General features: G+C 38.6%; 1 protein-coding gene and 1 long non-coding RNA gene across 2 annotated transcripts in view; both read right to left on the reverse strand.

Moving 5' to 3' along the window:
* The window catches only part of DDX10 (DEAD-box helicase 10), a 192,249-nt gene that overhangs the window by 81,315 nt on the left and 83,697 nt on the right, over positions 1–27,237 (reverse strand). The window contains exons 14-15 of the mRNA XM_083810823.1: positions 3,121–3,234; positions 723–884 (exon numbers count right to left, since the gene is read on the reverse strand). Coding sequence (XP_083666949.1) covers positions 723–884; positions 3,121–3,234 — 276 coding nt within the window. The remainder of the gene's footprint in view (positions 1–722; positions 885–3,120; positions 3,235–27,237) is intronic.
* On the reverse strand, positions 8,127–16,099 carry LOC310886343. Its single transcript, XR_014575274.1, has 2 exons — positions 15,037–16,099; positions 8,127–12,324 (listed from the first exon to the last, which is right to left on the reverse strand). It is a non-coding gene; the product is annotated as an uncharacterized lncRNA (long non-coding RNA).

Genomic DNA, 27,237 nt, shown 5'->3' on the forward strand with positions numbered 1-27,237 from the left:
TGCACTGAGCACTAAAAACATTCAGTGGGCTTCCATATGTGACAAAGTCAGAAAATTCTGCTTTGGTCAATGACAAATAATCCAGAAGCAGTTTGCAAGTATATGGTATGTAAATTTAAAGGTTTTTAAATGCCTTTTTTTTTTTTAATGCCCAACTACAGTTACTAAAGTTTCCAAATTAAATCCAAAATTATACGACATTGAACAAATCATGAAAAAAAATCCAAAAGCCTTAATAACACTAATGTAAGAAGTCAGCACTTTTTCATATCTGAAATTTATTACTGAATGTTGAGCTCACGGTAGTCTAGAGACATTTCTGAGATTTTTTTAATTCCCCTTTTCCCCAAACACTTTCAGGGGAAAAAAAAATCTTTTTTTTTTTTTGTCAAGCAAACACTTCCACTGAACACTGGTTTATATTAAAAAAAGAAAAAAAGAAAAAGAAAAAAAATGCTCCCACTAAACTCTTACAAGATTTTAAAGTTGGAAATAAAGACACATCGTTATCAACAACTGGCGTTGTATATAGCTTCATGTTACCCAGCTACTTACAATGTCAGAACAATCTGTGTCCTCTGTAGCCTTGAAAACACTGATGAATTTAAATGAACTTGCACGGCACTTACTGTGCAATATATTTAAGTATTTTCCCTCACTGAGTAATCTATATCACAGTACCTATTTCTGCACTTCAACAACTGAGGAAGAAATCAACTTACCCTGTGTTTTTCCTTAATTTTCTTCCTGTATTCTTCTTTGTCAAATTTGTCTTCTTCCCGCAGTATCTCTTTCACTTTATCTAAGTTGATACCACTGGCATCATCATCTTCATCTGCAAAAGCCAAACTGGATTTTTGCACAGGTGGCCACTGCTGCACTAACTGGATTATAGATAAGAAAAACAATGGTTAGAGATGTTTTTGAACATCAAAGTTTTTATGTCCTAAGTAGTCCAACACATTATTTTTTCTGGACTAAATAAAAAGGCCATTTGCAAAGAAAAAAATATTTTGAACAATACAAACTTAGATACCTTACTCAACATCACATTCAGTCAAAAATAAGTATTTAAAAATAAAGTCTTCATTATACCGTGTTACTATTTAATAGATTCACTTGAACTTTTTTCCCTTTGCCTAATGGCATAAATAATTTATAACCATATTAGTCATTTGGAGAGAAAAAAATGGTATTTGCTTTCAAGAAATGATTCTCCAAAATAATGCAGAACAGAATGTCAGTAAGTTTAAACAGTATATTTTCAAGTAAATTATCAACATTCCAATATTGCTAATTCTCCAAATGGAGAGAAAAATCAGTTAAAACTTCATCACAGAGTACATGAATAACTCTAACTGCAGGTCTGTGTTTTGGCGGGAAGCAAGGAGGATAGACATGAAGGTTTACTTTGGTTATTGTACGAATACTGCATTGGAAATGTTTTAAGATTCACGTTTGACATGTGGATGACATGCTGAACACATCCAACGTAAATAACTGAAGCTCTAAACTGAAGACAAAGACTACATATTAACAAAAAACAGCCCCACCTATCTCATGATATAAGAGCTTATACTTAATGAGCCGACATGTTTGCCAAATCATTCCTTCATATGGATTGACAGAGTAGTAACTCTTAAAAATAAGCTATACGATAGAAAATACTGAATGTCTTTCAGATAGTTTGTAAAAAGAGAGACAAATGTAAAGGCATGTTTAGGACTCTCTAATGCACGTAGGGTGTTAATCAACTGGATCCTGGTTATCCCAACCGAGTGTTTCCACTTGGTTTCATAAAATGGACTTTGTGTATTTGCTAGGAAGTTACATTTCTTAAAGGAGATTTATTTTTAAGCAGAAGCATGTGGAGGGGAACAGTAAAAGTTGAAAGTACAGTTTTATACAGCCCAGCAAAAAAGTAGGAACAGATGCAAAGTTTCTAACCTTAAACAAGTCAAGCATCTTCTCTACTGTTAATATAGTCCCTCTGCTAATTTTTGCTCCACATCCCATTTGCTTCATTGTATGGGCACATGAAGCTTTTGCACATATGTTTTAAGATGAGACAACTACTTTAGAATATCTAAAATATCTAAATAAGTGTCTATTGAATATCTAAATCTAATGTAATATCTATCTACTTAAATATCTAAAAATATCTAAATCATTTCCAGTCAATAGGGCAACCTCTAAAACCTTTTAAATTTTGTTTGATGACAGTAATTATATGGCTATACCCCCCTTCATCCACAATACAAAATCCTTTTATTTTATTTGGTCACAAAAGCAAATGAACTACTTGTGAAGGTGACCTCTCTTTCAGTTTATGCCTTACTGAAATTAATCTAGAGTTTAAAAAAAAAAACACAAAAAACATTACTTTCTTCTTAGTGCTGGAAATGGAAAAACAATGTACACATCTGAAGCTGTGAAATCAAATGTTAGGAAAGTTTATGGAGCATGGAGACTTGCTCCTGAGGTTATCACCACAATGAAACCCTACAGTAACTAGCAATCCACAGTAGTTCCTTGCTGTATAAAATCAATACATTTTTCCAGGGGCTATTAAAAGATCCAATTAAATTACTGGCCAATTTCAATGCACTGCTGCATCAGCACCAGCAGGCAGAAATTTGGTACTCCCTTAGGTTTTCTAACAACATCTTCCATCTAGAAATAGTGAACATTGGAAAGAAAACCAGGAACTTCCTCTAATTCCAATAAGTTAACTCGACTTGGGAGAGCTCTGGCAACTACCTATAGGAAAATAGCATTATCTACCTACAAGTAAAAAATAGGTTCTCTATTCCACCTGAAATTGAGGATAATAGGCAGGAAAGAAGTACAGATAGCTAAGTATAACAACAGCTCTCATCCAAATAACTTACAAATACAAATGTAAAACAAGGTCAGTACTCAGCATTCCTCTTTTCCTCTGTGGAATAGAATATAAATGGAAGCTGAACAGTTTAGCAAAATGTAAACCAATTATAAGAACCACACACTTATGAAAGGTTGTTTTTTTTTTTTAATATATACATATATAATGTACTTTTTTCTTGACAGAAACTACAAATTCAGTTCTCACCAAAATACACTTATTCTGAATTATCTTACCTCTCCATCTTCAGTAAAAACTATTCTTGTGTTGACTTTAAATTTCTTCTTCAAGATTTTTTTGGCTTCTTGAGTTCTGGTTACTTTTTTCTTCATCTTTGAGTTTGATGCATTCTGTATAAAAGAAGAAATGAGATTTCTTTGGTGTTTGTTTTTTTTTTGGGGGGGGGGAGCATAGAGCATATGTTTTCGATTTTCTAAAAGCAATTAGACATTAAAATGTTATTGCTAAAACATATGAATGCAAGAATGATGCCAAGTGAACATTAGCTAATAGACATTTTTCTTAAACTTGCTTTTCATAAACTTGCTCTATATCATGACAAGCTCATTTATTGTTAAAAATTCAGCATCCCTAAATCCTACCAGCAGCAGGACACCAGACTCGTGCAAATCTCATGAACCTTTTTGGAACAACGACACTAAATTCATCGGCATATGCTGTCAGCTGGTAAGCCTCGTCATACAAGAAATCCAGTGTAACTGACTGAAGCCATTAGCCACAGCTGATCAGATCACTTTCATCCCACTTGTCCTCAGGTGATGAAAGTAACTCACACCAGCCTATTTCTGCGTCAATGAAATGTAGAAGAGGCCATTCAAGAACCTTTCTATTTCATAATTCCTGTTCTGCACTGTGGTGGGATTGCAATGCACAAAGGTGCTAGGAGATGTTTAAAAAACTTAGCATTTAACAAAATTTAGAACCATAAACGCTACTAGCATCACAGGAGAAAGTTTTAAGTGCTGAAGATACCAGGGAAACTAGAAGACTGAAATCCACATTGTTTCCAACAGATAGCAGTTATTCCCTCCTCGCTACCACCAAGAAACCAAAACTGACCAGAAAAAGCAAATAATATCAGCAAAACAGTATCCCTGTATAAAACACACTCATCCTGAAATTATGTTAATTATTTGTGCACACCATCTTGTTGTTGGAAAGGAGAGGGGAAAGAGGTCATTCCCATTTTCAACAGAGATTGAGGATTTACCTAGAGTATTTTTGGATATTGGAAGTAGTTTCTGACTGTGGGATGACCATTTCAATTAATTTATTTTCCATTGCATTTTACAAAAGTAGCGTCAGGTCCACAGATGGTCCACAAAGGTTTCAGAGAGCCTCCCACGTGATGGAAGCAGCAGAACGCCACGGAGCCAAAGAACGTGGAGATTCCTCACCTCCAGCTCTTTTCCTGATAACTCTCATTCCAACAAGAATAAAAGCCATACCTGTAGAGATACCTAACGGGATAACACACGCAGCAGACATTTGAAGCAACAGCTGCCACTGCAGCAAGTACTGCGAAAGATAGCAAAAGCTATTCCACTGGAATATGCACAAGCTCCTTAGGAGAAGGCTCGTCATAATCCTGTAAAGACTGCAAAGCTCCACTACGCAGGAAAAAGTGACTGCCTGAAAACCAGCCTAAACTGATAAATAGCGGAAAGTGGTCAAAACAACCAGACAGAAAAAGGAAAACCCAAGCCTCTTTATTACTATTATTATCATTCTTATTATTATGGTCATTTTAATCGGTTTTGTATTCCATACCAAATCCACTACAAAAGGGAGAAAAAAAATTCAGAAAGTCACTGTCATTGTGGTCAGTACACTAATGCACTGAAATATGAGCTACAGAAGAGAAAAATTACAGTCTTCCTAACAGGAAAAATGGTTCATGACAGCTACTGAGCTGTGTTATTGAGTAATGACCATATCTATTATAGAAAATAGTAAACTGTAGCAGCACTCACGAACCCAGTATTGTCACAGGAGTTTTGTTGCACCGCGCAGGTAATACTGCTGGGTCTTACACACACCTTTAGTAGCTCAGGAAGCTGTGCTATTCCTTCACTCCTGTTGCTTATCCCATAAGCACAAAATGTTGAGAGTCTACAAAAGCATAAAACCCTTACCTCAGCGTGTCAACCCATTAGTAGAACAACGGGAATTGTCCAGGGGAAGAATTTAAAGAGGGATGTACTTCAAGCTGGTACAACACTTATTATTATTACATCATTTTCTTTCACCTTTTTCACTTTTGGTTTTCTTTTTTTTTTTTTTTCCTCAGTCTTCTTTCATTTCTGCATTGCCAGTATTTTTGGTACCAGCATAATATGTTGATGATATGTTGATCTGCTAGCTAAAGAGCACAGAAACCCAATGGACTGTCTAGCACACATACAATTGTAATATTTTTAGTTGTATCTCCATCCCTGCCCTGTTTTGTGTGATTTTGAGAAGCAGAAGTATTTTGCTGCTCTAAAGTAACATGGAAACAAATGAGACAGGTCAAAGTTTCCAGACAAAGAGAAGGAACAAGAGGAGGAAGAAACAAACGGGAAACTAAATTCCCTTACTATACACATAAAAGCACAGTGTAAGATCAGTGTGTGAATTCGGCAGATGTACAAAATACAGCATGAATGAAAGGTAAAAGATTATGATAAAAATACAGGAAAAGCATCAGTACAAAATTCTGCATACCTCATAGATAATTAAACTATTCTCTATTAAGACACTTCTGTTGCTTTACCAAACTGAACACTCTTCAGAAAAGATGGGTATCAAGGCTTCCTTAAGACTCCATTTCCTGACAATTACAGTTTAAGACCACACAGTGTGGAGACCAAACGGACTCGGACACCAAAACATGTAATCACAGACGTAGGCCCAATTTTGCCAGTTACATGACTTGCTGTTCAGCAGAAGTGGCACAGCCCAGGGGGAGGTTAGTGCTGTGGTTCCTCTCGCAGCTTCCTTGTCCCACCTGGTTCCCATTCCCGTGCCCTGCACAGTCCAGAAGAGCCAGGCAGGTTGGTTGTGGTGTGTATACAGTCCTGGAGCTACCGTGGGATCCCATGACTGTTGCTTCAGTCCTCTCTTGAGGACATCTCTCACACTGCTCTGGAGTCCCTAAGGCCCTAACGTCTGTCCACTAAGTCTCTCCTTCACGTGTCTCCAGAAGCATTTTTCAGAGCATCTAATTTCGACATCTCCTCTCTTCACTGGCCGCCGCCACCCCCAAATGTACCTGAGCCAGGCATTTCTCCATCCGGCTGCCATTTCGGCACATGATGGGTTGTTTCCATCCATCTCAGCACACGGCCTCCTCCCACCCACAGCCCTCCCGCAGCCCATTACTTCAGCCCCGCCATTTATGCCCAACACACTGCCCTCACCCAAATTCCTCATGCCACTGCCTGCCTTGGCTCTCACCCTTGCATTTTAACAGCTACTTTAAAACATCAGGTCCCCATTGGGGAGGGCTCTGATTCATCCACAGTAAGAAGCATGTACATAAGCAGTGGATGGCAGACCTCGGATTTTCCTAATCTTCTGTGCCAACTGGTTTCCTGCATTTCTCAAGCCACTCTGCTTGCTCGGTTCCCATTTTCAACTTTTGTACTGGAAGATACCTGAATTTACGAGCAGCAGGCTGGCATTTAACCCTCATTCTTCATGGCTTCATCAGTTTTCTTTACAATGAGTTCACCCCACCAGCAGACACCACCAGCTGCTGGAGACCGCCAAAAGATCTCCATCTGCTAACCTCAAGCACTGCAGAAAACACAGCGCTGGCAGGAGTGATGTCTCCTCTCTAACTGCTCAGAAAACAGAAAGCTGAAGTCGGAGGTTACAGGCTACGCTGACAGAAGCACCACCACACCAGCAGACATGGGTGGACAGAAAGTTTCTGCCGACATCAAGGCTGCTGCTAGCACCAGAGCAAGGCTGAGAGCGCGCGGCCGGTCCTCACACTGACCTGCTCACCCAAAAAACGCTGTGTGTCAAAACCTGCTCAACCTGTATCTGCCTTGGTAAGCCTATTTCTAGAGCTGAATTACACCATCAGATAAACCAGATGCAAACACAGTGGGCATACATGAGCCAGGCTCAGAATTTTATGTTACTATTAGATATTAAACGGATTCTGTGGGTAAACTCAAGTTGGTAACACAAGATGTAAGGACAGGCAGCATATGCTTCCTTCTCAATTACAAGCAGCCACCTCCTGTTAACTAACACGTACACACTGCCCCATGCCTCACAAATAAGGCCCTTAAGTCTCAGGTTTTCTTCTATAAACATGTGGTGATTGTTAAACAGATAAAACAAGATCAGAGTGATAATCAACCTCTAAAACACCATGTAACAACCATTAGAAGTTAGCTGCACGAGTCTACCAAAAATTCATAAAACATCAACTCAGCTTCATCACTGGGGGTTTTCCGTTATTATTAGTCAAAAGCCTAAATTTCCCTTTCCTTTCACACACGCACGTGCCAGATGGCTTGTTGGATTATGTAATGACTTAGAATAAAAATCAGTTCTTAGAAGCACAGAAAATTCAAATATTTTGATATACAATCCAGAACAAAACAGTTAACATGCAGCAAGTTATTTTTTCCTTCAGGAAGAAGCAGGCTTCTGCCTTCTGGTTTAATAGATCTGATATTCTTAGCTGAATCTCTATGAAAAAGGTTTTCTTAATGACGACACTGACAAGATTCAGACATAAGAACTTACTATCTTTAATTACAACTTTTAGCTCAAAAGACTGTGTCAGAAACAGAAATTTTGCTATTCTAATATGGAATGGTTTTCCATATTGATACATTTAATACAATTAACACCACTGATAAAGTCAATAGTTTAGACTTGGAGTATACAATACTCAATAACTCAGGGTCAAAGCATTTCCAGTCTCTTACCCTGACAAAGACAAACACGTTTGCTTTGGCCTTAGACTTAGGGTCTTACAAACCACCAAGTGTGACATTTGGTTCTTTCTAACTTCAATTTGCCGGTTTAATTCCAACTGCGCTAGCCTGTGAAAGCAAGCGCAGTGCATTTGTTACAGAAGCTGCCTAAGACAGGACTGCATTATTGTGGCAGGGTAAAATATCAGTAGGAGAAAAAAGTTATAATCAATTCCTCAATCATGTTAGGTATAAAAAGCATTACTGCTTTCCTAGTTTTTTTTTTTTTTGGGGGGGGGGGGGGGGGGGGGGGAGACGACGGACAGCTTTTCTCCCCTGCTTATACCTTGCAATTACTAGAAAGAATAGCTGTGTACCTGGAATTTTTTATTTTTTTTTGTCTCTCCCAACATTATTACATTACTTTTACCCAGAGTTCAGCAGCAGCAGGCTCAGAAACACAAATCGATTCAGTAGTCAATGTCGCACACTTGTTTTGTATTTCACGGAACCACAGAAAGGTTTGGGTTGGAGAGGACCTTAAAGACCACCTAATTCCAGCCCCCTGCCATGGCCAGGAACACCTCCCACCAGACCATTTCTTCATAAAGTGCCCAGAACAGGAGCAAGGCTTGTCACATCTTTATTATTGCAGAGCATTTCAATCCTCCTGTCAGGCTGCAGAATTCAGACCCAGAAGTCATTCTTTACACAAAAAGACACCATCCTGCCAAATTAAAGGTACCATGTCTTAGACAAAGAGAAAGGCTGCCTTCATCTTTGCACAGCATAGAGCACACATCCAGTGCTTTCACCTGACGGGCACTACTGAACTCTCAGAAGATTCAGTATCCTCCAACCAGAACCATTACCTCTCAACCCCAGAAACTCACCAAACTCAGACTATGAAACTTTTAATTACTTACAACGGAGATAAGGTTAGAGGAGAGAGAAATTTTCACTCCTGCTGACAGATATTGAACCATAAAAGCAGCAGTGAGACACAAACTTTACCCTCCTACACATAATTATAAAACATGAGAAGGAAAATATCAAGAGAAGCAAAATAACCAGACTCCAAACTACAGTCCACATCACTTTAAGCACCTGCAAAATTATTAAAAAAAAAAAAAAAGGTTTCCTCTTAGAAATACAGTTTGGCCCAACCAGTCATCTGTCTTCCCAGTAGAAGGAGTAGAAAGTATCCAAGAAACAGAAACCTGGGGGCTTAGGATGCAGCTTGACCACAACGAGATTGGTGGATGCTGCTTTTCTCTTCTCCACCAGGACAGCTGGTTCAGTCCTTCCGGATTCCTGCTGGATGCTGATGAGCCACAAGTGGCTATCCATGGACTTGAGCACCAGAACAAGCTGATGCCACTGAGCAGCAGCCGTGCAGTGCCCTTCAAACCAGCCCTCTGTTTACACCATGCAGCTCCCCCAGTCACAGCTTTCTTTTTTTAATGTAATACAAGCAAAGCTAACTTTGTTTTGGTGAAGAACCCTTTCTTTTTTTTTTTCTTTTTTAATCAAAACTTTAAGAATTAGGAAGGTCAAATTTACAGGCTTTACCTAACAAGCTTGCACAGCGTCCACAGAATTTACCAAACACAGCTTTTACCATGAAGGTTGTGAATATAAGGACATAGCCAGGCTGGTACTCAACAGACAAAAGCAGCACTCCTTACATGTTGTTTTATTTGCTTCTCTGTGAATTTTTAAAGTGCATCATTCAAGTATCAAGATCAACACAATCTTGACTTTTTCAAGCGATAGCTTAAATTAGAAGGGTGGGTTGATTTTTGTTGTTTTGGGGTGTTTTTCCTTCGAGGGGATGAGGTGCCGTTTTGTTTTTAACTAGTATCACACAAGCTTCCAACCACGACACTTGAAAAAGCACCAAGTCAAAAGTAATTTCTGGTAATTCCTTAAGCAATGTTACAGGTTGGAAAGTGAAATTTTGGACATTACGTTAGTTGCTACACGTATGTATTACTTACTTTTGAAACCTAATAAAACTGAGATGCTTTTGAACGAGACCACTTTCTGGGGTAGAAGAACATAGGCAGAGAACTGAAGATGGGTGTTAGAGTAACAGTTGTGAAAGTAAGAGTAAGCCCTGGTCAGTATTCAAAAGAACAGCTCTCACCATACACAACAACACACACACTGCGCCTCCCAGAGTCCTATCAGGGAGAAAAAAAAAAAAGAAAAAAGGAAGAGGAGGAGGAGGAGGAAATAAGGAAAAGTTCTAATAATGGCTGTTTGATATTGCTACCTGCACTATGGACAAAGAGCCCAAGACTAGCAGCTCATCACACTATCACTCCAGTTTAAATTACCCTTCAGATCACAGAAACAGCAACAGATAGAAGAACCCACAGCTAGGACAGAACTGTGCTATGGCAACCACACGCTTGGATGATGCTGTCTTTGGTTCCTTTGGTTACCGTTAGGACAGAAGATTACATCTGAATCTGAGTTTCATTAGAGTTTGTATGCGATTGGGTTTAAGACCTAGGTTAGAGTGTATATCTTAATAAACCACATACTTTTATTTCCTATAAAACAAATTAAATTAAGCCATGGAAGCTGAAGAGATTAAAACTAAGAGATTAAAATCTCGATGTCAAACACACAATGTAAAAGTGAGGAACAAAAGACTTGCCAGCTTACAACTTGCTAAACCAACTGCAATTTTCTGCAATAAATTTATGTGATGAGTTTGGGTTTTTTTATATGTAGACAGTTATTTACTATCCCTTGTGTTTCAAAAAAAAAAAAAGGTTTCATTAGATCATTTTTACCCATATATAGACAAATGACAGCAGAAAGGAATGGATCCATGCTCAGTACTTGTCTCCAGCCACAGCTAAAAATTCAGCATAACAGAAAGGTTTATTAAATGGTTCTTAAAAGATAAATCATACTCCCCTTTCTAATTGACAGCATATAGTGCTATTTCTCTAGCATACTTCTAAAACACTCAAAACAATCAGAATTGTCTTCTACTGAATTGCTGCACTTTTTATATAGATGAATGCATATTCCACATTGTACTCGATCATTCATTTCAGCAACTGCTATCAAAACTTAGAATTGGAAGTTTCAGTAAAAGCTAAAGAGAGCCCACATTTATCAAAAAAGAAACTTCATTTGATTATTATGAATTATATAATTGTACACATAGCTCTACTTATATACCAACAAACAATTTTTAACATGGATCTGCAAAGTCACTGCACATCATTTTACTGTCACTGAGAAATCACTAAGAAATTTGTTGAGTTGTATTAATTAGATCTCACACTGAAAGATGTTTCTGTTTAATACAGAACTTTGTGGTACCGGTGTTGTGTTAGCCCCAAAATCTCCATATCCTATAAGCATTAGCAGCAACGACCTCCCTTTCTAAAGCATTAAGCTCTTAGCAACACAAGACAATGACTCTTTTAAAGAGAAGTATAACAAAATAGTGAAGTACTTTATATATTCCTTGGCAAAAAGTAAGCTAAATTATAATTATGTCTAACTAAATGAAGAATAAGACATTTCAAAAGCCTGTAATTCAAAACCAAACATACAAACACATATTTACTCCTGTGGTTAGTTGGTAGAAAGATGTAATAATCTAAAGATGACCTCAGGCTGTTAATATACAAGATTTATACAATGATGATTAACACTACTACTAATTCCAATGCCAGATCAGGACATAAAATGTTTTCATTCCTCCCCTCCCTATGTCATCACAAGTTGCTGCATCATTAGAACATGACCTTCTTTGATAAAATCTAACAAACACAGTAGCCATCAAATTTTCCTGCACTTCTACAGCCAAGAAAAATGTTGAGCAGTCTAATCACTTGCAGTTATCCTAAACTAGGGACTGCGGCTTAGTAAATGAAGAGAAATCCCTCATACAACATCAATTAACATGCAAATATGATTTGGCTGACTACTACTCATACTCCCTATTCCAGACCTTCTGCTCTAGGTAAGCAAGAAGAGGCCATCATGAGGATGCTGTTTCCAATAAAACACTGCAAACCAGAGAGAAAAGCATTAACATGCATTCCATATTGAACTACATTAGAAACCGCTTCTAACTTACACGTCTTCTTCTGTTACTTTCCAAAAAAATCCCCAAACCCACAAAACAGTAATGTAAAGTTGAGAAGCAACTGCTTTGCACCTTTTGTTCCATTTCAGATCTCCAGCAACGATAACGTTGAGATAATTTCTCACTTTCCAGCAGCTGGAAAATCTTGCCTATTCATCCCCCCCCATTAAGTGACATGGAACAAGACCCACATTTAAAATGGGAGGGAGGCAAGCCAAGTAGAAAGGGGAGGGGAGTACTGCCTTGTTTTAAGATTAACAGAACCATTAAGCCCTTCAGGTAAATTGAAAATGCAGAACTTCCTTCCATTTGTACTTTTTCAGTCTCCAAAAGAACCAGAATAGCTCCTTCTCTCCCGAGAGGCATTTAGTATCCTAGTGCAAGAGAATAAAATTGAAATATTCAGAGAAATGCAAACACTAAATGCTACAGCAAGAAGGCAATGTTGAGCTGACATTTAATGAACTAAACAGAGAAAATCTGAGGCTTTTTTACTTAAAGAATAAAGATCCCATTTTTTATGCTATTGTATTTTCTAAAAGGAAGAAAAGGGTTTTCTAAAAAAGTGACATTTGTACTAAGGCAGTTAAGGTTTAAATACATGCCGTAACATCATTAAAATTATGGCTTAAAATACTCTTCAGAGGAATCTCGGGTCAAAAGGGGAGATGAGAAGATTACTCTTTCATGCTGTTTTTCTTTAAGACTGAACATATTTTACCACCTGTGACTAGCAGAACAAACCTTTCTCCCCCTAAAGCCATGATGTGTGGCAGCAGGAACACAGCAGCAGCCAAGGCTCCTTAAAACACTTGACTTTGCGAAGATAAATATATTTACCTCAGCTTTCTCCCTCTGCATCCTTCGCTACATTCAAAAACCGAAATTCGAAAGCTATGCCCATTAAATAATATCATTATGGTCTGGTAATTAACAGGCTATTGCTGTAAATAGCAAAGTCTTCATATCCTTTCAAACACCCAACATTAATTTCCATTTATTTGAGCAGTGCAAGTTTTTCAGCAGTAGACTAGTGCTGATAATCATCATTACTTTATTTCACCTTTAGATTAAAATAGATGGTACACGCTCCTTTCTCTTTAGAGGCCTCTAAACTAATTTCTCTCAATACCCAAGAACTTACACAAGTAAGAGCATTCATCTGGCCTGCACTTGGGCATGGCACTACTGAGGCCACTCGAGAGAAAGATGTAATACTAAACGCCAAATCCAGAAGGGTTTACCTCTAAGACAAAGCTTATTTGAGTTTAGCTCCCAAGCAGAGAGTGCACAATCAATCTCAAAAGCACATCAGGGCCTCCTCTGCAGACCAAAGGAGCAAGGAAACCAACAGCGTGGTCTGGGAGATCCAGCTGGGGCGAAGGCTGCAGCAGAGCAAGCACGAGGTACCCACAGCACAGAAGAGGAGGGAAAGAAGGAGGGGTTAACCGAGTGGCAAGAGACACGAGAGTAACGTAGCTAGTTTCTTCCTGTCACGTCAGTCAAGGATAACCTGAAAATACAGAATTTCTTCACAACTGAAGGCTGAAATGCCACGATAACAAACATAAAAGATTATTTCCTGACTATGAATTATTTCATGACGACACAACCGTTAAAAAAGAACTTTAAAAAAAAAAAACTTTTTAAAAGGCTGACTCCTTTCTCAAGGTATTTGATGCAGACTAAAGATGCCACGAGCAGAAGTGGTCTCGTACTCCCTGAGCCCTTCCACATACTCTCACCACTGCCCTTCACTAGCATAGATCCTTTCCTGCCCCTGAGAAAAGGTGCTTTACAGGTATAAAACTGGCAGAAAGCCAACACTAAGAAGACTGCAAATGGTATTCTGCCATTTTAGTTAGCTCCCAGGGGTCAGACAAGCACTCGTGCAGACATGTGGAAGGAGCAGGAGCCGGGCAGGCAGAGACACACAGCTCCTCCACTAACAGCCAGCAGTGTCTCAGCCGTGCTGCTAAAGGGAACTGCTCCTTCAATAAGTTTCAGGTAAAAAGCCAGGTAAGAAAAGTAGCAAAAATTGTTTTGAGAATCAAATGAGATTCTCAAGCATTGATAGACATGAGAAGTACCTCTACTCTCTAGATCCCAGTATAGGAAAAACACAAGTGTACGTGGTGCCACTGCCATCACAAGTACACAAGCCACCACTGCTCTCCAAACTCAGTAAATTATGATGAGAAGAAATAATAGGGGCCAACATCCATTTGAACTGGCACAGTCAAGATGACTGAATCAGTCTGCTAAGATTTAGCTTTTGTTCCACTACAGAAGTGCCCTGGCCAAAACCCCTGCCAAAAAAGATGCCCACTCACAAGTTGTATAAGGGAGTTTGATAACCATAAGCATATCAATCTATATAACCAGACACTAAATTTCAGAGCACTAGAAACTACTTATCTTGGGGTTCTAAAACTGTCTGCAGTTTAAACTGCCTTCTCATCTCTTTTAAAACATTTTGCCTTTGATCTGAAAGCCTCCACACCTTCTGTATTTGCAGAAGTCAACTTTTAATAGGAGGTCAAATTAATATGGAAGTTTATATAATGAATATTTCCAACCTGCTTGAAAAAATAATTTAAAAATCATTACACATCTCCTCTGTCTCTAGCTGAAGCAATTAAAAGTTTTCAATTGTTTCAGCAATATATATGCAGATAGCCTAAACTCTACCTAACTCCCAATGCTCAGTTACAAGAGAGTTAAGAATCCATTAAGAACAAGTCAGAGGGCTCAGAGCTAACTTACAAGTGAGCAAGGCACAAGGCTTTCAGTAAATCATACGGCCACAGCCAGCTGGTCCCAGACACACATACTGTGAGCTCCTAACTTCAATATTTTCCATACTACTCATTCTTGCATGCCTTGCATGGAAAGGGATGTTGCTAGAAGAAAACATGCAAGAAGGTGTGGTGTTTCATTTTAAGTATTTGTGTCTTCTCAGTTTTCCTCATTCCTCTAGAATTCCATGGTGGTTTGTCTGCCACCAAAAGTTTTCAGTTTTACAGTTTTTTGACTTATGAAAGTGATAGACTGATGGAAAAACTGAAACACTGAACTAAAAATACCTTCAGTTGCCAGGATACAACCAAAGTTTAGTAGGCTGATACGCTGAGGTACACTAAGATTTTTGCTGTTGTCTCTGAAGCAGCACAATACATGGAAAAGTCTTCTTCACTTCTTAGAACTGGAAAAGTATTCGGGTTTCAAAAAGCACGCTCAATTTAGTGACATCTATTTTCCTTCCCTTTAAAAACAAGGAAATTAGGTGTAAAAATTGCATTAATTCAGCATGAAGGCTCTCGTGGCAAAACATTCAGGATTTAGATCTTTACCTAGAGAGAACAGGACCAGAAATTTTGGTCCAGACCAAAAGAGAAAAATAATCAACCCTAGTTTAAAGGACAGTAGACAGAAGAAAAGGGGGAACTCCTATCGTCAACGAAGAACACACATTGACTGCACGAAGTTGAAGGACAGAGAAGTTGAAGTGACAGAGAAGGTCACAAGCCAAGACTTTGCAAAAGAAGCAGTAAATCATTTGCCAGCAACACTATTAACATTAAAACAAACAAAAAAGTGAAACTGGTAAACACTATGAGTGAGGTAGATACTGAATATAAATTTGCTGTGACTTCAAAGTTTAATACTTTCGCCTCGGCTTTCAGCAAGACCACTGTGGTACCGGACAGGCAAAGCCAACTCAACTTCCAGGAACCAGGACACGAGAACTCTATTCTATCTTGGAAGAAAAACTAAAAATGATTTATTTATTTTTAAATTCAGACATAAAAAAGACAGTTAATCTCCATCCTGGAATTCTAAATGCATTAGCACATAAAATCACAAATCTGGCAGAAGATTTTTATTTTTTAAATAAATCTTTCTTACTGACAGGTGGTGTAGAATAAGAAATGATAATACCTACAAAAAGCAGTGAAAGGGAAGAAAGCATGACCTAGGGCTATTCCTGATCATTACAAGCCCTCGGTCTGACCTCAACAGAATGTGAAGCAGAAAAACAAGTTTTGGAGGAATGATGGATTACAGAGATAGAAGAGAAATTGGAATAAGGAATATATTGTACCACAGGAATGCTAAAGACGCATTTGTAATACAAATGGGATCTTAGCTTTTTTAACAAAGGAGATGTAACCGCACTAATTCATTTAAATTTCAGAGCAACATGTAACATAGCACTACGTTTAAAAGTATTAGCTGAAGTTTAAAACAAACGTCAAGGATTAGTTACAGACTGAGACTAGAGTGAGCTGTGCTGAAAGACAAATGACCACGGAGCTGGTGACTCTCCCTGGCCCCTCCCGGGCTCCCCATGCTGCCCAGAGCATCCCAGTGACACAAAGCTGGGAGCTGGTGCAAACCCGAGAGAAGGCACAACAGGCCACTTGTATAGAAAAGGGTAATTCTGAAAACCAGACCCATTAAAATGAGATGAAAGGCCATTCAGAATCTGAAATTTCAAGTGAGAGCTCAAACCGAAGCAGGAGAAGCGGAAAGGGAGCCAGGCACTTTCAGTCAGACTGTGAGCCCCGACTGTTCCAGCAGCCACAAAAAAGACAAATAGACACCCAAAGACCTACAGGGCAAGCTATTTCCAGTCAAAGCTGACAAGTATTAATGGTACCACAGAATGCAGTGGTATGAACTCATGTGGTACACTATGCATACCTCTAGTACCTCAGACTGAATAAAGGCAACGAGCACATCTGGGACAAGGGCATTCTTTCAAGAATTCTTTCAAGAATTTTGATATTAAGTTACAACTGATGTTTTGAAAGAGGAACAAGCATCTGTCATTCACAATACTAATTATCTTAAATTGTTTGGAGAGTACTTAATTGCATTTTAACACTCAAAAGAATGTCTTCTCCAGAGCTGCATTCACAGCTCTGCTGCTGTTACTGGGAAATATCTCATGCTCTGGTTGACCTATCTGAGCAGTAACACTTATTTTAAAGATCCTTGGAAGAAAGTCAAGTTCTGTAAATTATTTCTAGAGGAACATACTGGATTTTGCAGACCTCAAAGAATGAGCATAATCTACTTATTACAGTTATTTCATCACTATAAATTTAACTTTTTATTTAATATAACATTACACATTTCTCTCTTCTTTCAATTTCATTGTACTGCTTTCAAGTTTGTGTGGATTTCACATTTTGTGTAGGCAGAAAAATCAATCTTACAGGAATAACGTATGAGTAAATGTGTTCCTTGTTAGCTATTCACCAAAATACATAGCTCAGACCTCTCTCGTGCTAACTGAAAGCCATTAAAATTTAAGAACAAAGTTTTACAAACCAGATGATGCAAATGCCTCGGTGACCTAGCAAAAAATGCTCTAAAGCCAAAGGGAAGACACGTGGCACTGATCAGCCATCCCCATCCCTCCCCGCACCACCACCCCAAGACCACCACTAGAGCCAGGTCTCATGAAGACAGGAGGCAGGAGTAACATCAGCATTTCGGCTCTCAGTGCCGGACCATCTGCTGTCTAAAGTTGTTCCCAATCTTCCCACTGGATGCGCAGTAAATTGTTGAGAAGTCTGTTGCAGGATACAGCTGGTACACAGGTCAATAGCTGGATCGTACCAATTTAAGCAATATCGACTAAATAACACATTCCCGTTCCTGAAACCTTTTTCTGAGTACCGCCAAAGAAAAGCTGCAAGTTGTCCATTTTTCAGGCTTACGCCACATCTTTGTAATTCAAAAAATGTACTGGTCTTCTGAGAAATTTTCGTAAGCTGAGAAATCCTCTCTTGACAGATGTCTTTTGGCTGGACTTTATTGCACTTTTCTACTGCCAAAGAATTATCCAATTTGAGCCTTAGCTAAGCTCCTGGGCGCGCACACAAATTCCTACAGTGCCTAAACTGATGAACTAAGCTTGAGCCATCAGGCACACCAAAGAGCAGCCTGGAACTTGTAAGACAGTGGGGATGCATCAGCATCTGTTAGCACAACGATCATGACCCCCCCCCCCCCCCCCAAGCCTGCCTCAAGGTCATTCTCACTCAAGTGAGATGGGGAAGCCCACCTAGCTCGGCTGGAGCAGCTTTAAAGGCTCCAAGTCAAGTGAACTGCTGCATTGAGAATGAAGGACTTTGAAAAAATAATTGAAATCAATGAGGAGAAAAGGGAGAAAAAAATAGGTTTATGCTTACTAATCTGTTATCACTACCCTAAAAAAAATGTTTTTGCTGACAAACCTATTCCTTACATGTAGTCCCTATGGGCTAACATATTGGTCCTACTGCCATCTCACTAGAATTCTCCATAAAAGTTTTCAGATAGATTGAGACAAGGGAGATGCTCATCTCATACAAAAAAAAAAAATCCTTTCTGAAGTCATTTCAGAGAATGCATGGGTTAATAGTAGATGACATTTATTACATTAAGAATAATCTGTCTGAAAGTCAAGATTTCTAGGATGGTAAGAAATGTTTCCCATTTCAGTTGCAAATGTTTCTACATTATGTCAAGAGCCACTCATCGATCACATCAAGGAAAAGTTTAGAAAAGCATGAAAATCAGGAACAAAGGCAAATCAACTGCCAACGTGGAAAATGGATTTTAAACATGCACTCAAAATGACAACTCTTATTCTAGAAGATGAAACAAAAACATCCTCTCAAAACTTTTTGGCAGAAAAATTGTTTCTGTAATTTGTGATCCTCAAAAAGAAACAGTGATGAGTGAGTAGTCATCCGTGTTCTCCGGATTGGTAGTGATCTTTTTCTATTAGAAGCAGTAATCCAAGATGGAACCACTTGAGATAAAGAGTAATTTAAATTCCTCTTCTCCAAAGTAAGTATTTTCTCAAGTTATGTAACTGTGATAATACACTCAGATACGGATGTTGCAAACGGACCAGTTTGTAAGAACAGCCAATTCGACCTTCTGCACAAGCCACTGAATTTAAAACGACAAAGTGTATTACTTTGAGATAACGCTTACAGCATTTCATACTTTTTTTTCCCCAAAATCATGAAAGATCATACATAACAGGAGGCAAGCTCAAGGAAGTAATTTTTTCTACTCCATCTGCAGAAACTGAGGTTTATCCCTCTGTATTGCTGCACAGATATTGTTTTGATTTGTCTTAAAAGGGAACAGATATTATGACTTACTCTTACTCCAGTAGGGAAAAAATTCTGAAATGCTTTTATAAGCACTTTTTACAGTGCTTCCATGCTTGAACAGTACATCTTTTTATGGCGCAGTAACTTTTTATCATGTGTTCAATAGATTTTATTCCTGTAGCCATTTACAGAAATGTGGGTAAGATTCTTTTTATCTATCATTTTCAACTGCTCTGAGGAAAACCATAAAAAAAGCATATCCAAGTATAGGCTAATGTAGACAAGCAGAGTTTGAGAGATCGTTATGGATAAAAAGTAATCTTTCATTTCAGTCTAATGTTCAATGGTCTCTTATGCCTTGTCTAACATGAAACTTTCCTTATTCAGTAAGGAAATTTGACTGATTTGTTTTTAAACTGAAAAAGCAGCTCAGCATATTCAGTAGTCAATAATCAGGACAAGACAAGAAGCGTGATAAAAAGTTCACACTACATTGCACAAGCAACCTTCTTTCAAGGACATAATCATAATACATTTTCTATCTGTTTAGCAGTTCCCAGAAGATAACTGGCATAATTTATTATCTTATTTATCTACTTTGCTGCTTAGAACATCAGTAGGTTTCAGTATTTAGTACAGCTATGGGAAAAATAATGAGGCAGCTACAGGCCATTAGTGCAAAGAGATCAATATTTCAGCTAGGATAAGACTTGAGCGTTCAGTAATCAAAACTACGAAATACACAGAGCCAGTCTACAAGTATCTCCTCTTAATATGTTTTATGCCTACCTTTAATACATGCTTATGCAAAACAGACGATTAACTTTAGAATCCATCTGCTCACTTATTTACACTGCTTCAATAAAATTCATCTTTCGATAAGTCCCACCCTCATTGCTTAAAATAAAATGTATGTGAAGAAAAAGCCATACTTTCACTTGAAAAAATAAATCATCCAGTAAGCCAAATTGCAAAAAAATACAAGCAAGAAACCACTTCTCCTCCTTGAAGGGAAAAAAAAAATAATCACTAAAAGTGGCAGCAGTTATTTGCCATAAAAGAATTCTGACTTTGAATAGTCCGATTGAAAATATGGCCACATTTCCCATGGCAGAAATAAATCCCTCTCCCATGCACACTTCCTCAGTCGGTTTTTACTTGTTCATAGTTTCATGGATTGCTCATTTGCAAGGGCTGTGGTTCAGACAGACTCAAATTTTTCATTCTGGAGATCTGAGACTTGTAAATTCACTTGCAGAATTTTAACACTTGGATTTTCAAAGAAGCCACTGTGGTTTGTTTTCTGGTATGGGATTTTCAAGATCATCATAAGCATCTTAAACTCTGGGCAGTTAGCATGCTCTTAAAACTGCTTGGATGGTTTGAGAAATGAAGTTAATTTTAAAGGGAGTAAGACATTAGACTCCTCTCACACCTTCTGAAAATCCTGTCTGGAAAATTACTACATGTCTAGAAAGATAAGAAATAGAGGGGGATAATAGAGGACAATAAAATAAATTTAAGAATGATATTTTTCTTTCAAAGTTGAACTGAAAAAAAATGAAGTTCTCAAATATCCAACACAACACAATTTTCATCATTACCACATTCTAGCTTCAGGGCATACTGTGCTTCTAGCTATCAGCAATTCTTACCAACATAACTCAGGACTTAAATACGGAGTGGTGAGCAATTTACTGAGCAGCAGGTATCTACACAATAGTTGTAGTAGTGCTGAATACGTTATTATAAAGTCATCTTACTCAAAAGCATTAACATGAGACTTCACATCAGATCCTGTAAAAAAAACCCTGCAATCATTATGTCACACATTTAAAAGGACAATGATTCAGCAAGCTTTTTAGCTAAACATTTTCTCTGGCAGAGTTTTAACAACTATGCAGCAAATTGGTTTGTTTGCAGGTTAACCCCTTCGCCCTAACACACACAGCAGATGGCTACTGTTCGAGATGTTATTTTTTTAGCTGTAGAGGAGCCATTTTAACTTAGAAGCTATAGGCACAATTTGTGATGCAGTAAAACTACCAACTATGTACAGAGAAAATGTATTAGGACAAGGGGAGGGTGGGTTAAATCTAAAAATGGGTAGGTTTAGATTGGATATAAGGGTAATTCTTCACTATGAGGGTGGTGAGGCCCTGGCACAGGTTGCCCAGAGAAGCTGTGGATGCCCCATCCCTGGAGGTGTTCAAGGCCAGGCTGGATGGGGCTTTGGGCAATGTGATCTGTTGGGAGGTGTCCCTGCCCATGGCAGGGGAGTTGGAACTAGGTGATCTTTATGGTAGGTCCCTTCCAACCCAAGCCATACTGTGTGGTTTTTTTCCCTTCTAAATACTCTACCGAGCAAATAGCAGGCATTCTACAGACTGCAAGACCATGTATTATGGACCTAACACTGCTCTACCTGAAGTGAAAGTTAAGACAGACTTTCAAACACAGTGGGGACAAAGCAAATCAGAAAGGCAGAGAAGCATACAAGGAAGCAAAGAAAAACAAATCTCTCTTGGCCACATCTTGCAGACAAAGAGGGATGATTTTGAGCTGGAGATAGGCATTACGGGCTTTGAATCTGCTCAAGGATGGAGAAGCATCCCCTTCCCCCTCTCCATGACAGGAGCAACCTTGGAGGACTCGACTACTTGGGAGAAACTTAAGCTTGTGCCTATCCTTACCATCCCCTCTACCCGTTCTCCATCATGCGTGGGGGTGATTTTCACCAAGACCTGCAGAAAATGCTCTAGCTCTTTGCTGAATATTCTCTTCCCTACAAACCTTTATCCATCCCCAGAAATCTTTAGATGTGCCCTCTGCTCCTTTAACCCCTGCGAAAAGGTTTTGTGCTACTGGACTGCCTGTCATTGTCAAATGGCACAACTTACCAGCATCAGACCTTCCTCACTATTATCTTGATCCCTCATGCGATTTTTTCCTATTTCCAGAACCACTTTTCAGACCCTCACTACTCTAAGCTTGCCCTCATAATAAGACACAACCTCATTTGTTCACTTGTGCTCAGTTCTTGTTGAGACTTTCTGTTTCAGGTTAAAGTTCCCCACATGAAATGCTCATATAACTTTCTGACATATGAGAGCCTGGAAGATAGAAGTTAGACTAAGCTGCCAGAAACAAATACCAGTACTTATTCATTGCCAACCCTCTGTGACTTTTGATGTGCTATGTCGTTCTCAAGTGGTTTCAACAAGCCAACTACACATTAAGGACAAATATATTGAGAACACATCATATGCCTCCATGTTCACAATCAAAGAAGCAGCAAACTGCTTCTTTGCAAGCAAGAAGTACAATGCTTCCTGATATCAAAGTACCAAAATCAACTACACAATGAAAGCCATGAGGCCGTTTCCTGGGGGATCAGCGGCTGTCCCCAGAGTGCTGAGGTACTGCTGCTGCCAGAGCAGCCATGCCACCAGCCACCTCCACAAGTCTCCAGCCAGAGGCCTCAGCCACCACCATGACTGCCACAGAGCTCCCCTCATCAGCGAAGTGACTTCCCATGAGCAAGAAACACCCACGGCCATTACAGCTTCCCCTACAGCAAAGGCTGCAGATGACACACATGCTGATCAGATCTCTTCATACCTCCGATATTACTACTCTGTAAGTGATATAGGCCCTGCCCCACCAACATCCAAGACTGGTCACAACTAAAAGACCTGAAAATGTTCCAGATGCGATCAAACTTTCTTTTCATTTAATCTTGTTAAGGCCTCTCAAATGTTGGTCACCTTATTACTACAGTGGCCAAAAAATTCAAGGAAGTCTCTAAGTAAGATAACAGCTGTATCAAACCGTATTTTCTATCGAAACACGCACAATCTTCACATTCTCCCCATGCAAATTAAGCTCCCCAAATCACATGTTAACACTTAATTGACTGACATGAATTTTAAGCATCCTGCTGTATACCCAGTTGCATTTGATCTAGCAGTTCTATTAGTCACCGCAGTCAGCTTGACCCTAAGCCTAGTATCGAACTGGTCAGCAGCTTCCCAGACCTGATGGAAAACGGCCACTTGACTGCCCCACTACTTAAAAGGAAGCAAAGCACTCAGGATTATTTTAAAACTTCATCTAAATTCTCTAATCTAGGAAAACTTGGGAACGCCACATGTAAAACACAAGTACTCCCTGTTACGTCCCTAACACCATTACCCTGCATGAAAGGTGACTACTGTAGCTGAGTCTGTCAGAGCAAATCTCAAAAACCTCAGTCAAAACTAGCCAAAACAGCAATGCGGCACCAGCAAATACTTTGTTCCAAGAGAGGAACAAGTATTACTTCAGTTATTATTACAGACAACGCTCATCGACAACCCCTCACCACACATAACCCAAGGCAGCATGCCTCAGGCACAGGCACGTGCATGCTGAACGCACCTGAGGGCTCAGGGACACCTCCACTCTCTAACAGACTTCACCAACCAACGCTGCTCAGGCATATAGTTATATATGTGTTTACAGCACTACATCCCCAAGACAGAACGAGAAAACAGTTTGCTACAATAAAAACAATATTACAAAATTTGTTTTCGTTGCTGGGCAGATGGTGCATTGCAACTACAGCTTATTACAATAGTCATAATCATCTCCATTACCTTGTGTTTCCCCGTCTGTCTTTTATGTCCACCTGTTTTCTTGCCTTAAACAGTAAACTCTGTCACAGCATATATCCAGTACGTTAAGTGCTTAGTGCAATGAAGTCCCAAACTCTGCTCAGAGATTTTCTAATCTATGCTAAACAAAATGGAAATTGAATATTCTCAGGATTGTATGTGGATTATTTAAAATGCACATTATTAACACCCACAAATCACGTGTTATATTTTTGTTGATTTAGTTAATAAACATATCTGTAATGTTCCCCTTCCCTCAAACACAAGATTTTTACATTAGCAGCTCCTCTTCTACAATGTAGACCACAGAAATCAATATATATATATACACTCTAAGCTTTATTATCTTGCCTCTCAGCTTCCTCCAACACTATTTAGTGTCCGGCTTGCCTCCTTCTGTAAACCACCTTAAGGATTAGTCTACACCAACTTAGGAACCACCAACTTAGATGCGTTCTGGAGCTGAGATGCTTCACTGGAATTCTACTGGACTCAGCCCAAGACATGTACAGACAGATTGCCATTGCTCATAAGACATATAAAAATTTCCATTGCTACAGTAATGAAAGGCACAGTGAAATACAAGGCATTTATTTTTGTCCTGCTGTTTCCCACTGTCAGCATTGTGATTACATTAAGTGCTCCCCGCCCACAGTTTCCTCAATATTATTTATCAGTAGTTGTAGCCTGCAAAGGAAATTCTCATTTACTGTGCCACTGGGTGAGCATCCCTGGTCTACATTCAAATAATTCTTCAGTAATCACCACTGTGAAGCAAACCATCTCCTTTGTGTCCCAACCTTCTCCTTCACAGTTTACAAGTCCTCATTAATTGTGCTGTGGATGCTGTACACTGTGTAGGAAAACACAGCATCAAATACAGAAACATTTATGCCCAGATTAGAGACAGTCTTAATGCTGAGCCATTAACCAAAGCGCTCAGCCAAAATATCACTCTACATTAGTGAAATACATGGGTAAGAAAAGATGAAAGCAAGCAACAAATCTGATAGAAAATATCTGACAGGTTGTTTTAATACACAATTAAAAAGGATACTGCATGTATTAAGCCTTTATATTGGTCTCTTTTTTCAAACGCAAATGTTAACCTCTAACTGAAGCTAACTTTATGTTTAAAAATCCATTACTGACTTTGCCTGTGTAACATTTAATGGAAGCAGTGATAGCAGGGCTATTTACACTAATACCCTAAATTTCTTCCAAATTATACCTGTAATGCAACTTTTATTCTGATTGCAAATTAAATATTCTATTATTCTCCTTATCTATAAATTCTTTTTAAAGCAATATTACAGAAACACCATAGCTTAAACAGAACAGCATACTGTTTTTTCTCGAGTCTCCAGAGGTCCATTTCCTAAATAAACAGAAATTTCAATAAAGCTTTTCATCAACACTAAATATTTCTGAAAAATAATGTATTCCTGAAGGCAGAAATGCCAATTTCAGTAAGCAGAAATTACATAATACATTAAATAAAAAGTGGAAATACAAACAACAAGCTCTGGGAATAAAAGGCACCTGGAAAAAAAAAGCTTTAATCCAAATTGGCATCTTCTGAAATTCCTTTTTGTCTTGTAGAGATAGCAATTTACCTCCAAACATGTCATTGCATTCACTTGTCTACTGCTTCTACACATACTACAGTGCTGTCGTGTCTTTTCACCTGTGACTTGTGTGTGTGTGAGAGAGAGTGAAACTGGGAAAGCACATGAAGGTAAAAGGAGGGGTTAAAAACAGAAAGGATGTAAGAAAGGCTTAACAATAAGGTCTGATGAGAAAGGGAATAAAGTTAAGTGCAGCAACACAGCGCATTAAAGCTGTGTTAGAATCACAGCATTAGTGCATTAGAGACCAAATCAACTCCCATTGGCAGCAATCCTAGCAAGAAGAAAAATTAAAAAAAAAAAAACCAACAAAACAAAACAAACATAGTTGTGCAAAGGTAACTGATTTTAACACAAAGACTTCTTAGTTTTATATGCAGGTAGGTTATAAAAGAAACATTAGGCTGAAGAAATAGAGAGTAAAAAAAGGCACATCAGTTGGGATATGGAATATGCTGAGTATAGGGTGACACAGGCACATGGAAATACTCAGAGAATTTTAAGTATTTCTACATTAACTGATAACACAAAAAAAAGAATTATGATTCTTAAACACAAGTTTGGATACAGCCAATGACTTTAAAATGTTTGCTCATTTACACCAACACACTGATCACTTTAGTTTTATGGGGATAGTCTTAGAACAGCTTCTGATTTGGACTATTTTGGTATAACTAACATAGTCATTCATAAGGAATACCAAAAATGAACAAATGATGGAATACTAAGGTTAAAAAAAGGGGGGAATATGTAACATATACAAAAATAAAGCTTTTCATTATTAAACTACAAAAATACAAGTATTTTCAGGGAAGTAGAATAAAATTCAAGGACAGAAGTCAAGGATATGACATAAAATGAACTTTTTAATAAATATAACAAATATAAAAATATATAATTCCTACAGAGCTCAGGATGAAGTATAGTAAGAAATTTAGTGGCTATGAAAAACATATTTTTTAAGAGAACTAACAGATTATAACTTCCCTACTGAACATACTTTTCTCAGGATTTTTTAATTTCCATCCTTGGCTGTTAATAGTCAGTAATGCCTGATATAAAGCAGGCATTCAGAAATCCCATCTCCTCTTCCCCCAGGCACTACATAAGGTGACAGGATAAGCAGCGTGTATTACCGTTGCAAACACACACAAAAAATAAGACCTAAGTCTTCAGCAGAATTAAAAACTATCAGTTTGCATTAATGTCACTTTAGGAAAGCAGGCTTTTGGGAGCTGCACATACTACCTCCAGAGTCAAATTTGTGCTGAGGCCCCTGAAGATGGCATTTCCTTCTCTCCAAGGAACCGGTCCCTGCGGAGCCACGCTCCAAAGGCACAGCACCAGTGTCCCCTGCTCTGGCACCTCCTGCCTTGGATGCTCTGAGCAGGAAAACTGAAAGTCCCAAAAGGGCAGATGGAGAAACCAAGAAACGAGGTATCAGCTGGAGGACTGAACAGCTTCATTATGATGAAGGCATGGCAAAAAAGCGTGAAATTCTTCAGAATATATACCTGAGGAAAAATAAACTTGTAGGATTATAGTTTCTTGAATAAATAAACATTACAAGACAACAGACAGGGAACCCTAAAAGGAGCTGAAACGGGGATCCACGTGAGCAAAAATCATACAGGTCAATTTATAGGACTGAAGTCAAACTGATTCCTAGTACTGTAATACAGACCAAATAAGAACAATCCTGGTGGGGTTGTATAGTAAGAACAAAGGATCAACGACAACCTAAACGTGCTTTCAGAACTATATAGCACAGCAATGAAAGGAGCCTAAGGAAAGCACAACAGCTATCACCGGGTGTCTCAGTGGCATCAAAGGATCTGGAGCAATGCTTGGTAGAAACAGAAACACAAAAATACAAAACA

Source organism: Anser anser (genome assembly GCF_964211835.1).
Source record: "Anser anser genome assembly, chromosome: 1".
NCBI lineage: Eukaryota > Metazoa > Chordata > Aves > Anseriformes > Anatidae > Anser > Anser anser.